This window comes from Aethalodelphis obliquidens, unplaced genomic scaffold (assembly GCF_003676395.1).
Source record: "Aethalodelphis obliquidens isolate GAN/ISIS:26980383/991018 unplaced genomic scaffold, ASM367639v1 scaffold3, whole genome shotgun sequence".
NCBI lineage: Eukaryota > Metazoa > Chordata > Mammalia > Artiodactyla > Delphinidae > Aethalodelphis > Aethalodelphis obliquidens.
Window position 1 is genome coordinate 41,528,150 of NW_020837947.1, and position 16,008 is coordinate 41,544,157.

Sequence of the window (16,008 nt, forward strand, 5' to 3'; positions counted from 1 at the left end):
AATGAGGATCTCTTATTATTAACAATTGCCAATGATTACTGAAATACAAAACCTAGGGCCTTGAAATATAACCCTAAAGTGGTTTACAGTAATTTGTCAAAGATGACATAGCTGCTAAGGGACAGACTGAGGGTTTAAATCCAGATCTGTTCAGTTATAATTCTCTGATAGGTTGGCATGCTGTGTGGGGGGAAAGTCATAATCTGGACATGGATTTCAGAGAGTAGTATATGTCAACTAAGGAATTTTAAGATGGAGATAGCTGAATTACTGAAAACTCAAACTATTTTTAGAAAGTCTGCTTTAAGTTCACCTACACATTCATTTGAAAGTGAAGCTTAGGGGATAGATCATTGTAGTTGCACCTCTAGTTCTAAGAAAATAGAATTAGTAATACTTAGTTGTATAAGAAACCTCCACAGACCAAATAAAATATGGCCTAGATATTTCACATGTTGGCAGATTTGCTTAAAAGCATATATAGGCGGGCACACACACCCTTAGAAGGATACTAACAAACTGTGTGTTAGAGTTGGAAAATGGAGATGAAAATTTACTTTTCGGATTGGTGCAAGGGCGGGGAGCTTCTGTGTTTCCCTTTTTCGTTTTGGTTAGCTGCTGCTGCTGCTGAGGATGGTGATCTCTATTATTACTCCAAATGGAGCTCTAGGAAGCGTTACACCTTCGTTTTAGGCTGATTGCCTAAACAGAAAGTTGCTTACCAGGAGCATTGGTGAGCTGCAGTATAGTCAGTAGATTGTTCCTCAAAAATTCCACAGTGAGGGGCCAGAAAGTGGTTTTGGAGACGCTTTGTCAGAATCTTCATTTAGAGTCAGACTATAGTCTGAATCCATTTTTGGTCGCATGACCTTATACAAACTTGTCGAAGCTGCCTTATCTGTGGAATGGGTTTGTTGTGAGGATTTAATGAGAAGAAGTATGTATAATGACTATTAGAGATCTTGCAACACAGTGTCCATTTAGTGTTAGCACTTATTTTCCTTTTGAAGATGATTCTTAATCTGCAGTCCATGGATAGAGTTCAGTGCCCTTTGAACTTGGATAGGAAAAATGTTAGACATCTTTATTTTTACTAAACTCTAAATGAGGTTTAGCATTTCTTCAGTTTTGACTGTAGGCCACAAACTGCAGAAGTATTAGCAGTATGTTTGACTGTCAGCCATTAGCAATCTTAGGTAATTTCATATAGTATAGTTGTTGCAGATAGCTTGAAATACTGCTTACATTCATACCACTTGAAATTACAAAATTAGACCTGCCTGTAAATATATTGTTATTTAATACATTAATAAAGAAGCATAACAGAAACGGAAAATAAAAGAAAAGCAGAAATATTACAACACAAATTTGTTTCTTTTTAAAATATTTATTTCAGTGTAATTTATTTCCTTTCTAATCCTATGTATCTCACTTAATTCTTTCAAGTTTTATTTTATTTTATTTTTTGATATGGACCATTTTTAAAGTCCTTATTGAATTTGTTACAGTATTGATTCTGCTTTCCGTTTTGGTTTTTTGGCCGTGAGGCATGTAGGATCTTAGCTCCCCGACCAGGGATGAAACCCGCACCCACTGCATTGGGAGATGAAATCTTAACCACTGGACCGCCAGGGAAGTCCCTAAAGTTTTATTTTAGAACAGTTCTAAATTTACAGACTTATTGCAAATATAGAGAGCTCCTGTATACCCCATACCCAGTGTCCCCTGTTGTTAACACATCCTACATGAGTATGGTACATTTCTCACAGCGGTTATACCAGTGTTGATACTAAAGCCCATACTTTATGCAGATTTCCTGTTTCCCCTGGTGTTCCTTTTCTTGCCCAGGATTCTTTCCAGGACACCAGATTACATTTAGTAGTCGTGCCTCCTTTGGTCCACTTGGTTGTGACCGTTTCTTACAGAATGTCCACAGTTGGGATTCGTCTGATGTTTCTCTCATGGCTAGGGCTGGTTAATGTGTTTTTGAGAGGAAGATCAGAGAGGTAAAGTGCCGTTTTCATCATATATCGAGTGTACAAACTATCAGCATGACTTACCGATGTCGTTAACCTTGATCACCTGGCTGAAGTGAAGTATTCGTCAAGTTTCTCCATGGTAAAGTTACTCTTTTCCCTCTCCCTCCTTACTGTACTCTCCAGAAGAAAGTTACTATGCACAGCCCACCCTTACGCTTCACTACCTTAAGAGTGGAGTGTCTATAAAAATTACTTGGCATCCTATGTATTTTATGACATAAAAACATTGAGAACAGGTCAGTAGGCTTTAGCTGTCTGCCAAAAAATGTCCATGGCACAAAAAATTAAGAAGTCCTATGCTGGGGGTTGTTTCTGTCGTAGTATGGGGCAGCCCTTTGTGGAAAGAAGACTGAGTTCTCAAACAGGCTAAAATCCAGACCTCCTAGTTTGCTTTTTTAGGCACTGCTTTTCCAGCTTTGTCTCGTATCACATTCCCTTGTATCCTGTGCTGTGGCCTTGTACAGCTGCCTGCGGCTTTTTGAACAGGCTGTTGTTCTATTTTAAGTCTCCTCACTTTTTGTAGGAATGTCCCTTACTAACCTTTATTCCCATTAAAGTGCTAGTTTCAATTTATGTCTTCTGTGCAGCCCTCTCTTATGCTATATACTTTTGCATGTTACCCCTATTATTATGTCTCATTTTATTGTGTTTATTAGTATATCTGCCTAGACTAGATTCCAAGCTACTTGAGAACTATCCAATAACTCTTATGTAACTATAACTATATATAACTTATATGACTCTATAACTATCCAATTTATACCCTCTTTATTCCTTATAGTATAGAACCTGGCTTATAGCAATTCGTAAATATTGGCTGAATGGATGATTGGATGAGTGAGTGAATAAAGGGGGACGAGGAAAGATTGCAAGGTGTTAGTGAATGAGTGATTCTGCAGAAGTAAGTGTTATAAACAGTTAAAAACTTCTTCTCACTTTTAAAGCTCATCATGGGGGAGGAGGAGAATAATTGGGAGAGATTGGGGATAAGAGTACAGTAACTGAGAAAATAAACTTTCTTGTCATTTAAAGATGATGTAAGTATATTTGTAAAGACTGAAGGAAGGTGGAACCATAAGCCCATGCTTCCTGAATTGAGCCTCTAAATTTTTTTTTAATTTTTGTTTTCTTTGCTCATTGGATTCATAATAATTCATGTTACTTTATATACTCTTAATATTGCAAGACCTGCTTTTATTTATGTAATTATTTAGTTTTTATTTTATTTTAATAGTGAAAAATAAAAGCACCTCTAAGATTACCACCTGAACATAAGCTGGGATGTTAATAACTTATACCTAACCACATGGTCTTGCCATGTTCCCCCTATCTTCCCTACCCAAGTAAATGATTATTCTGATTCCTGGGTTAAGTTCTTTACATTTGTTTTTATAGTTTTGTGGCATTTTAAATTATGTATTCCTTAAAAGTTCTTATAATTTTACTTAACTCTATGTAAAGGAAATTGTGATGTATAAAAATCTTTTTTACGCTGAGTATTTAAACTTCAAGTTGTAGTGGTATGTCAGAAGCAAAAGAAGCTTCAAGGTAGACCTTTTTTTTTTCTGGAAACTTTTTGACAAAAAGATAATTTAAGTGGTGACAGAATTAAAGCATTTTAATACTTAAATATATAATACAGCAAAATGCAGGCTGTGAATAAATTTTTGTGATACTTCAAAGATAGGGAGCTTTTTAAGGTTAGACCCCCTAGACTCCCAAGGATTTTACCTAACTCTTAAGGGTTCTGTTCTATTAAAAGTTTGAGAATTACTGCCTTAAAATTTAAAGCTACCTAAAGAAGGATTAGTTGAAAAAAACATCTAAGAGCAAAAATGATGAGACTAGTAGTCTGAGACTTAGGGGATGGGGAAGTGCCTAAGGTAATAGAGAAGAGAGAATAGGAGTTATTCATCAAGTCGTGGGTAAAAAAGACCAATAATAAAGTAACTTATAAAACTTGATCATTTAGGGAGGTAGATTCGCTTTTAAAATTGACTTGTCAGATACTTGAAGGCTCAAGCATTTTATTTTTTCGTAAGTGCTGAACTCTGGACAGATTCTCTTTCCTTATTAAATATCCCAGTTAGCAACGGGGAAGTTTGACATCAAGAGAAGCCAGTTAGTTTAAGGGAGGGGCTTGTCATGTAGGTTTACACAATTTGGGGGAAACGTACAAAATACACTCTAAGTGATGGAAAGAAATGCTATAGCATGTTCTGCGGCTTTTTAAGGAACTTGTCTATCGGTAAACAAGTAATATACAGGTGAAACATTTAACATTTGGAAGTTAACCACTATTGCAAGATAACACTAGGAGGTCAAGAAAATTCAGGATCGAGAGTCAAATTAGCACATGTAGTAAGAAACAATATGATTTCTAAGAGAACTACATATTTTATACGAAAGAAGCTGGCAGAATTGAAGCCAAAATAAGAAATGGAAAATCTCTCTCTCGCTCTCTTTCACACACACACACACACACACACACACACACACACAACCAATTTAACAACAAAAAACAACCCTCAGGTCTCCAGATACTTGCTTCAGAACTCTGTAGACCATGATGTTGTTCCTTTGTTAGGAAGATTCTAATCCACTTCAATAATTTGTAGTCCCACCCCGTCCCTTATATTCATTATCTTTGTGCTTGGCATCCCAGCAACTGAGCTCCTTGCATTCCCAATCTTTATGATGGCATCATTATTTATTTTGTCATCCAAAATGGAAATTTGAGACTCATCCTTCTTTCTGTCTTCTCCCAGACTCTGGTCCACTAAGAAATCAAATGCAGATTGCCAGTTAGAAATCTGTGTTCACATAGCCTCATCAGCTCTCCTCTGAACTTTTACATATACCTTCTGTCTTGAGCCTCTCCACTTCTTTACCCTGATATCCAAGTTGCCTTCTCAAGGGTAAATTTGGTTCTCACATGCTGAGAACTTTCCTTTATTATCACCATGTCCCTCAAGATTAAAACCCCAAATTTTCCAGCACTGCATACAGAGGTTTTTTCTAATCTGGTGTTGTCATCTATTCCCACCATATTTGACAACTCTGCCGTTTGTGTGTGTTATTTCTTCTATCTGGAATCTATTCCTTACTTTCTTGTTCCTTTGGAATGCCTTTATTATTCAAAAATAGGTAGGGAGAAGCCTGTTTTGTTTGTTCTTAATTTTTAATTGCATAAGTAATAAGTGAATATCTCTTAGCAATTCAGGAAACTCAGATAAAGCAGAAGTTAGAGGGGGACTTTATACATTTTGTAGGTATTTTTTCTTTACCATAAATTTCATGAATAGGGACTGATTTATTTTTTCTTTACTCCTCACACTGCTAATCCCTTGGAAATTAAGGTTAATGGATATTTTTAATGTTACTTTGCCATTACAAGTGAGCTTGTAAAAGGATAAGTTAAAGGAAGGTATGGAATACAAATGCAACTGACCAACTGACCCTTGAATTTTCAGCATAGATGCATTCTTGAAAAGGTTATGTAAAATGGATTTTGATATGTAAAATTCATGTTTATCTTATAAAGCAAGCCCAGATGTCCCAGTGGAAAAGGTTAATAAGCCCAACTTTCTAATACGCAGACATTGTAACTTTTTATCAGCAGTTTAATGTACTGCGAGTTGTACATTGTTTTGCTATATCTCAGTAATCTGTACTTCCTCCTTAACCCATCTCCAAATTAAAAGCTTATATAGCACAGCAAAAGGATGTGAACATGTCATCATCTGGGGTTTTCATTTGCCCTTGAGTTGGTCAAAGGTGGTGAGTAGGTTCCAGGACCAGCCCTTAGCATTAAGATCAAGAGCATACTTTTGGCAAAGTTTATCAGACTGCCCTGTTAATGTATTCATTTTTATAGGTTTATTGCTTAGTTAGGGCCATGGATAGTTGAAGAGTTGATTGTTGACTCCAGCATAATATGTTGATTTTTAAAATCTAACTTAAAAACATAAAATATCTAAAAATTCAGTATTTGGATCATTATGAATCTGTGTACTGATTGTTTGAGAATCAGAAAATGCTCTTGAGACTTTACACCTACAAAATAGAAACACAGTATGGTCACTGAAGACTTTCTTTCAAATGTATCTCTAAAATGCAAACTAAAATTAAATTAGTTATGTAGATTATTCAGCGATTTCCTGGGTCTGAAAGAAATGAGGCTGAACCTCAAGAGCTGGAAAGCATGATTTTTATTCAAATGTAAGTTTGTGGATTGATCTTTGAACTCTAATCTTTAGAGTATATACATTTCTTTTTATTATGTATATCATTGCTCTAAAAATGATAGTAGAGATTTTTAAGTAATGGTAATTTCAGGGATGGTAGACTTTTGTAGATTGTAAATTTTTAGATTGCTTAATATTTAGCAAATATTGTCAGGTTCTGTGCTGAGTACCAGGAGTTATAAAAGAATAAGGCCAAGCTTATTGTGATGCAGACTAAAGTGGGAAAGGAACCACTGCCGTAAGTACTGTCATAAGTACTGTCACTCTAATTACAATACCTGTCTGTGCTGTTCAAAATAATTTTGGATTGTTTTGAAGGCTGAGAAATATACTTGAGGGATTGTTGTTAGTCATTGTCTTTTTGTTGATTGTGTGCTATGGGCTAGGGATGAACTAGACTCTGGGCATGACAAAAAAGAAAATCTCTAACATTTCTGGTGCTTATACTTTTTAGCAAAATATGTGAAAGGATGTTTAAATTGAACAGCAATCAAGTTGCCCCTCTAAACTCCTCTCAACAATTTTACCCTGAGAAGATTACCCATTGTTGACTCTTGAAATATTTTTTTAAAAAACAGTAATTTTAACATATGGAAGAATAAAGTATTTAATGGCCCATAATTACACTGTCCGAAAAGAAGTAAGTAGTACATGTATGGTAAGCAAAGTCAGTTAATCCCAACTGATATAAAGTAAAAGCCTCCTCCCTCTCTGCTCACAAAATAACCATCATTAATAATTATTTTTGTATACTTTGAGAAAAATCCTTTCATACATTTTAAAAATAATGTAGGCAGTGCTTTGGTCTCCAAACACATGTATTATTATATATTTTTCTTTTATCTCTCAATAGTACAATATGATAAAAAACTTGATAAAACATATTTTGGTAATCTGCTTTTAAAAATAAGTGAAATATGTTAGCGCTTATGCTACAGCTCCGTTTTAGTAGAATCTGGTTCTGTAGTCTGGTGCATTTGTTATCCTTAAGTAATTATACAAAACCTTTGGAAAATGCTACGTTCTATTTGTTTATAAGTAAAATCTATGATTAAATTTGAAGACTTAAACACCCCCCCCACCCCCAATCTTCTAATTGATTTCTTAGGGAAAATGATTTGTTCCTCAATCTTGGATATATCGTTTACCCGCTTCACTTTTGCATTATAACTGTAATGAGATCATGTTTCATGCATAGATCATTCCTTTGTTGGCATTTTTAGAAAACATGCTCATGCTAACACAGATTAGACATAAACCAGATTGATTTTTGAGAGGAAAAATGTCCCTTCCTCCAAAAGAAAATAGTTACATTAATAGTAACTTAGTTGTTTAGCATGGTGGGAATCACTAATATGTTTAGGGTTCTCTTTATTTTCATGTACATGTATTTTTAAGATATAAAATGTAGGATATATTCCTCTCATTAGTTTCTTTTTGTCATTTTTTAGGGTCTTTTACCCTTGAAGTAACTTGATATATTTGCATTGTTATTTCAGTAAAGCATATTAGGATGGCAAAAATAGCATTATATAGTTAGTTATAAAGACAAATTGAAGAACTAATGAGATCATTAAAAACTCAGTTCCTTCTTTAAGTTTCAAGAGTTAAGATGCATACTTCTGTTTATAATTAGTCACTCTGATGAAGAGGTTATGGATAGAATTTTTTTATATGATTTGTTTTTATTTTGTTAGAGAAATATGTAGTAATACATTCCATAAATAATTACATGGGCTTAGTTAAGATACAGATTATTTTTATTAAATGCACATTCTTTTAGTAATAATAAAATATGTAAGATACAGATTTTATTTTAATGACAGTTCTTTCAGTAATCATATAGTCCGTGTTTTTCCTTCTTGTTGAATAAAAACTCTAAAGTCTGTGTAATTTGTAATTTATTTTCATCTTCATTATTGAGCTTTGTGAACTTACTTCTGGGTGAGGTGTCCTGATCCTTTTACCAAAAAGCACTCATAGAGTATCTCTTCAGATAGACTATTCCAGGAAAGAGAGGAAGATCTGCTGTGTTATTTGACATGTTGTGAGTGATGAATGAGCTAAGGAACAAAAGCAAATGAAAGAGAGATAACAAACTTGAAGAACTGCAGAGGCTGTATTCTAGTTAAGTGTGGCAGCACTAGATTATCTAAATTTAACAGTATTTGTCCAGGCTGAAGCCAAAGAATTTGGAACTATTTTCAGATGCAAATAGTGAGCTTATTTTAGAAGCATGTTTGACCATTACATGACATATTTTGGCAACTTTTCATAGCATCTGGGTCTCATCTAAATAGATATGTTTGGGATTGTTGTAGATGCTTGTTTTCCCTATTCAGTTATGAGAGTGGAATTTGCTGTTTACAATAAGAGGTGCCAATATATGTGTTATATCTCTGGGTGGTTGGGCTCTAGATGCAGAAGAGTTATGCTAGTCTACTGGCTAGACTATTTGGCTAGTCTACTGTTTTCTCCTCTAAACCACCTTTGCAACAATTGTATCTTATGTATTTTTAGGTAAAACATCTAAATGAGGAGTTCCCTTCCCTCCCTGAGTTTGGTAACTACCAAATATGTATAAAATATGTTTACTTGTAAAAGTTGTCCTTGTTTTGCTGTACAGATTTTGAAATATTCATTACTTTGTTGATGTCCTTTCTGTTCCGTGCTTGAAGTTAGCTCACAGTTATATGCCTTGATAATTATCTTTTAGACTTCATGTTCATGTCTAGTTACAGTTTTATTATTCACAAGCTATAAATATAAATTATATATTCATATGTTTAAATTATATTCTCCTTGATTACTTACATTGGTTACAGTCAAGTAGAAACATGACTGATGACTTGAAATTCTGCCACAAAATGGTATTCCTCTCATGACCAGTTAGGATTTAATTGAATAGAAATTCTTAATTGCTTTCTAACTACTTGGGATAAAAATGTGTTACTAATGGTTATGGGGAGAGGTTATTTTAATATGAAATACTTTCTTCTTTTTCATATTTGGAAGCAGCATTGTCCCATCTTAAGAGAAGGCTTCTTTGTTCTTCTTAAGTATTGACAACTCTTAAGAACCAGCTTGTAATTGTTATAGGGGAGGACAAATAATTTTCCCTCTACCATTCTTAGTTCTTAGCTGAGACCACTGTAATAAAAGATAGATTACAAGAAAAAAACAAATAGAAGTTTATTAACCTATGTACCTTGTGTACGAAAATGAGGAACTCAGAGAGGTGGCTTTAGAATTCATGATTAAATACCACCCAATTCAGGAAAAGCGGAGGAGGGATGCAGGCCTCTCAGGGGACAATAGACGATTTTTAGGAGAGTTGAATAGGCCCTTAGAAGAATAGATAGGAAAGATGATAACCTCCTGTGGGAAAGTTTGTCTGGGTGCAATGTCTGCTTCTAGTCTCCTTTCCTGTGACAAGAGCCAATCCTCCCAGATTGATGAAACTCCCAGGGAGGGGATTTATGACAGTTGAGTTCCTTTGGGAGGATCTGTCTTTAGGCAGAGAGTGGAGTTCAGAAAAAGCCTCTCCCTGCATTTGCTCATTTTCAAGTGCCTACAGCTCAAAATAATTAATATGTCATTAATTATGGTGGCGTGTCCTGAACTCCTACAGTCGTATTTTGGGGTAGCATATTGTGCTACCCTTCATTTCCAACTCTGTTTTTGCATTCTTGGTGTACAGTATTTACTTCATCTGGTCATTTATCTCTCAATTATTTGCCTATGTAGGATAGCACCGTAGCGATGAATAGATAGGAAATTATAGCCGAGATAGTGCATTGTATCATCTACAGAGCATCTTTGAGTACTTACATATTCTCCCCCAGCAGGCAAGCCCTTCATTTCCCCTCAATCCTACTTTGAGGTAGAGAGAAAAATAAAGTCTAGGCCCATGGTTAGTATATATTTTGTTTTTGTTGAGTTAGTGTTGCATTTTGTGGATGTAGCACAGTTTGTTTATCCATTTATCAGTTAATGGTTTGTTTCCAGTTTTGGGTGATTAAACATTTGCCTTCAGGATTTTGTAGACATATGTTTTCACTTCTTTTGATTAGATACCAAATTCAATTCCCCATTTAATCAGCTTTGCCCCTTCGGAAGTTAGTTGACCAAATGAAATAAGTCAGAGAAAGAAAAATACTGTATGATGTCACTTGTATGTGACATCTAAAAATGCCAAACTCATAGAAACAGAAACTAGAATGGTGGTTACCAGAGGGTAGGGGGTAGGGAAATGGGGAGATGTTGGTCAGAGGATACAAACTTCCAATTTGCTATAAATTATAATAAAAATAAAATTTCTTCAGTTGTTTCTTTTCTGTATATCTTTAGTAGTACAGCATTGTTTATATAGTATGCAAAATCATAAAGGTACAGTAGCTGCCTTGCTATTTGAGATGTCACAATATGATTTTAATAACTCTTGCTAGGTAATTCAAATTGTGTTCTATAACTTCATTTAGTATAGCATGCCCTATGGCCTCATTACAAAAGCCTTAAAAGGTAACATGTTTCCGTAATTGTCATTTTCAGTGATAGGTAGATATAAACAGGTTTTTAAAATTACGTGTAACTCCACCTGCAGCATTAGGTTGTGTGTCAGGATTCATTCTCCTTTTTAAACTACTTCTATGAATCAGGATTAAAGTTTCGTAGGAAGACTGCCATGCTGCTGATTTGGTAATTGTTTATTGCATCTTAATTACAGAGAAAGGGTTCCTTTCCTTTATTCCTGTTTGCTCAGTTTTATGGGTCAATTTTTGTTTTCTAAAGGGTTTAGGTTAAGGGAGCTACAAATCAGAAGAATAAAGTTTCATGTTTTGTTTTATGTATATTCACTGGATGTATCTGGCAAGTACTTCAGCATTCCATCCTGTCGGTGACTCAGGTGCTATAAACCAGGTAGTACTGTTGTTTGCTTTTGTCTTGCAGATCTACTTGTTTCTTCTCTTTATTCCCTCTTTCTTGATGCCAGGAAGTTTTATAAAACAAGAAAAGGCTTTTCCTTAAGTTGTCAGCCATGGGAAAAATTTTAGCAGATGACTGGTGGAAGAATAGAATAGTTAATGTCTTCTTGAAAAGATCATCATCTATTGTCTAGGCACTTGTCTTATTGAAATAGGTACAAGATATGTAAGATAAAGCATAGCTTAAAATATTATGGTATAGGTCATTCCTGATTTGTGGTAATCAGCAGTGGAGGAACCTTTTATAAAGTTTTGGAAGAGGATACCATAGATCCTCCAGCTATCTTAGAAGTTTTTTGTTAGGCATGGTAACAATATACAAAAACCAATATTTAAAATATCTGTAACCTGTTATCAGGATATTAATACATAATTCAATATATAAATAAAATATATATTCACTTTTATACTACAAATAAATTAAATATTTAGTATTATAAATTATAGCACAAATGGTTCACCATATCATTCTGATAATTTCCACATCTTATGTTGAGTTTTGGAATTATTGATATGGTCTTTTGTCTTGCTTAGTTTTTACCAGTTTTAATGAATTCCTGTTTGAGCTACAGTTTGACAAAATAAATTTCATGAAATGAGTACCTATTAAACTGATAGTCATTAAGTGACATGGAGTTGCAATAAGCATAGGCTTTCTCTTAATATCAACAATATTGTTTATAGTGCTTAATCTTCTCTTGGTTTTTAAGAGCAATTACTTTCAAACATATTTTCCAGTTCCTGTAATGCTATGAAATTTGAAATACCTCTTGGTCAACTGGGCCATAGTAGAAAGAGTGAGACAGTGTGGTGCTCTTTTGTTGGGCTGCCTATATTTGAATCCTAGCTCTGCCAACTAAATATAAGCTGGTAGGTAGTGTTGGGGTGGGGGAATTTTGAGGGGCTGACTAGTAGAAACCAACCAATCAGGAAGGATGCCATAAGTAGTGTCTCACGGGCCCCTTTTTATGCCAGGAAGTAACTCTTTATTTGTTGGATGATGTCAAGTTCTCAGGATTGGGTTTGGGCAGCAGCTAGTGTTCAACCACAGTGAAAGTACTTCGGTACTGCTACAACTAATATATCTGTACTGGTGCGTACTGGCCCAGTATCAGCCTGAGCTATATGTTGGGCAAGAGAAAGAGTGAAATTCAAAGACCAGATCTCTGACTAACCTGTCTCTGTAACCCTATGTGTCACTTAGACTCCAAATATGTGACCATCTGACAAAGTTATATACCCTGTTATCTAGTTTCTACGCTTCTTAATCTGATCACCTTGTGCTGTCTTTGTGCTGCCTGAAACATCCTGTCCTAGTATTACTTGACAATCATCTTAATTTAAAGGTTTAACCTAGGACTAGTTGATGTCACCCAGTTAGTGGTGTATTCAGAAGTAGGTCTTGTCAGTAGCATCTTTGGAAAACAAAGGATAAAAAATTTTGCTGCACATTTGATTCTCCTAAAGTTGCTTTGTGGTGTTTATATAGCATCTCTTAGCTTGCCAAGGAATTTATTTTCCTATTTGATTTACCAGTTGTATTGGAAATTCACTAGTTTCCTAGAGCTACCATAACAAAGGACACAAACAAGGTAACTTAAACAACAGATATTTATTGTCTCACAGTGTTGGAGGTTAGAAGTCCAAAATCAAGGTGTCAGCAAAGTTAGTTCCTTCTGAGGGCTATGAAGAAAAATCTGTTTCAGGCCTGTTTCTAGTGGTTTTCTGGCAGTCTTGTTGTGTTCCTTTGCTTGTTTGTATTACTCCAATCTCTTGTTTTCATCTTCACATGGTGTTCTCTCTGTATCTCTTTACATAGTCTTCTGTGTGCATGTCTGCGTTCAGATTTCCCCTTTTACATCAGTCTCATGACTTCATCTTGACTATATCTGTGAAGTCCCTATTTCCAAATGAGGCTACATTCTGAGGTATTAGGGGTTAGGACTTCAACATCTTTTTGAAGGGACACAGTTCAACCAGTACCACCAGTATTAAAATTTTGATTTTGTTTCAATGATAGAAATTTGAGGATATCTGCTGTATTGGGTTTTGTTATTATCTGTTTTAAATATCTTAAATTTTTCTTAAAGTCTAAATCGAATTTTTTCTTAATGATATATAATAAACACTGGAGACCAGTAATCATCTAGATTATCTGCTTAATAGTCATTTTCTATGGATATATTTACTACTTCGTGAAAATATTTTAGCTTTTGAAATTTCAGTGTAATTAAAGGTTGATGTGATGAATGACAATTTGAAGTCTGAATGCTACATATACTATTTTTATTCCCTTGTGGAAACCCTTCTGGTAATGCTTGTACAGTCTAGCCTTGGTATGTTCTTTTATTGTACTCCTTCCTTAGGCAATGATTAATTTCTTATTTCCAGAAAGCTTCCACAAGGTAATGAGAACAGGATCTTACATATAGTATTATAATAATGTTCTCTTGTCACCAATTCTTCATTAGATTTGTACATTTACTTTAGAACTTCCTTGAAATTCTTCAAGTTATGTTGTATTCACAGGTGTGATTTAAGATGGTTTTTTAAAAAAATCAAATGGACAGTTCTCTATTTTTTTTAAAATGAAAATCACTGGGAAAATACAAGGTGACATGTAAATATTCCCTTTAGCCACTTTTAGTATACTAATAGTTTAAACATGTTTGTGCAGGTTTTGACTGGATCATCTCGTCAAAGTTATTCACCTCCTGGCTATCAAGATTTCAATAAGTGGGAATCAGTGCTGAAAATAAAAGAAGGACTACTAAGGCAGAAAGAAATTGTAATTGATCGGTGAGTCTTTTTTTTTTAATTACTAAATATTTCAGGCATGCCGAAATGTAGATTAATAAAACAAATATCTTTGTACCCACTGCTTAGAGTTTAAGAAATAGAACCTTACAAGTACACTGATGTCTCATGTCTGTCCATCCCCAATCCCAGTACTTTTAAGAACCACTATCAGAACTGAGGGTCAGTTGGTTTATCTGCCTATCTATCTATGTATCTGTCTATCTGTGTCTGTTTTCTACCATCTTCTCATTTATATTAGGGTAACTCATTATTTGGAAACTCCTCTCCATCTTTTTTGTACATGTAACAAGTTAGCTGCAATGCTGATGAACTATCAAAGCTAGTGTCTTTGTGTTTTATACTTGGGAACTATCAAATTGGAAAGCTACTTTAAAGTGGTAGCTTCCTTTAACTAATATATGTTAGATCTGATAGCACAGAAAGCATGAAAATCATGAATGTTTAAAATTAAATGACCTACAGATAAGAATTTTGAAAATTTTGGGAGACATTTCCAAAATTTTGCCTATTTCAGTACCAAAGCTCTGAAAACAAATTTCTTTAAACTTAATAGTCTCCTGATTATTCTCAGCAAAAAACCTTAATATTACTTAATTATTTATGATCTATATTGGTTCTACATCATTTATGTATACTTTTGGGATAGTTAAACATGTTGCATATCATGGTAATTGGGAACTAGTTTGAGGAGGCATTTTTTCTTAATCAGTGCTAGTTACTACTTATTTTCATGTGCTTATATGGGATAAAGTAGTAGATATTTTAGCCTTAAAATTAAATCCTAATTCAAATCTTTAAATATATTTAATAGTTGAAATTTCAAAAGATTTTGCTTAGAAACTTAGTGTTAAGCAAGATCTGCTGGGAAGTAAACTAGAGCATAGACATCTGGGCTTCCTTATTCTCCACTATGTTCTCAACATCTTGAACAGAACCTGGCACGTAGTACATGTACTTAGTGCTTGATACTTCCCTGTTTGATAAATGAATGAAGATTGTAAGAGATAGTTATAATTGATTTTATGAAAAGGCTATTTTAAAATATTAGATACTTCTAGTACAAGTGAATTTTATGTATAAATAATTATAGACCCTGTTGGATATATATTTTGAACACTTAAATAATTTAACTCATTGTATAGACTTGAAATTAATAACGTTTTTAAACACACCAAAATTCAGACTTTCATTAATATGAATAGACTTGCCCTCAATCAGAATCACTTGGCTTTTATTATTTTTTAAACACCATTATACCATTCTATTGGGTATAAGTTAATAAGTGTCTTAGTTCATTTGGGCTGCTATAATAAAATACCATAGACTGGGTAGCTTATAGACAACAGATATTTATTTTTCCCACTTCTGGAGTCTGGGAAGTCCCAAGGCACCAGCAGATTCAATGTCTGGTGAGAGCCAACCTCCTGATTCATAGATGGCCGTCTTCTTGCTGTAACCTCCCATGATGAAAGGGGCAAGGGAGCTCTCTGGAGCTTCTTTTGTAATGGTACTAATTGCATTCATGAGGATTCTGTCCTCATGACCTAGTCACCTCCCAAAGGCCCTCTACCCCCTATACCACACATTGGGCATTAGGATTTAATGTGTGAATTTGGAGGGGGGGTGTATGTCACAACATTCAGTCTATGGCAGTAAGAAATGTAGATAATTATTGATGTAATCTATTAAAATATATTTATATTTGTCAATTCTGTATATATAGATGGATGCTAAGGAAATAATCCAAAATCATTCAAGTTGCTTAGTTGGCCAATTCTGTTATTTAATTAAAAAAATTTTTTTTATTGAAGTATAGTTGATTTACAATGTTGTGTTAGTTTCAGGTATGCAGCAAAGTGATTCAGTTTTTTATATATATATATATATATATATATATATATATATATATATATATAT

The 16,008-nt window shown here is 34.3% G+C and overlaps 1 protein-coding gene across 1 annotated transcript in view; it reads left to right on the plus strand.

The window, feature by feature from the left end:
- The window catches only part of CEP85L (centrosomal protein 85L), a 155,652-nt gene that overhangs the window by 74,361 nt on the left and 65,283 nt on the right, over positions 1 to 16,008 (plus strand). The window contains exon 4 of the mRNA XM_027087762.1: positions 13,949 to 14,070. Within this exon, the coding sequence (XP_026943563.1) occupies positions 13,949 to 14,070 (122 nt within the window). The remainder of the gene's footprint in view (positions 1 to 13,948; positions 14,071 to 16,008) is intronic.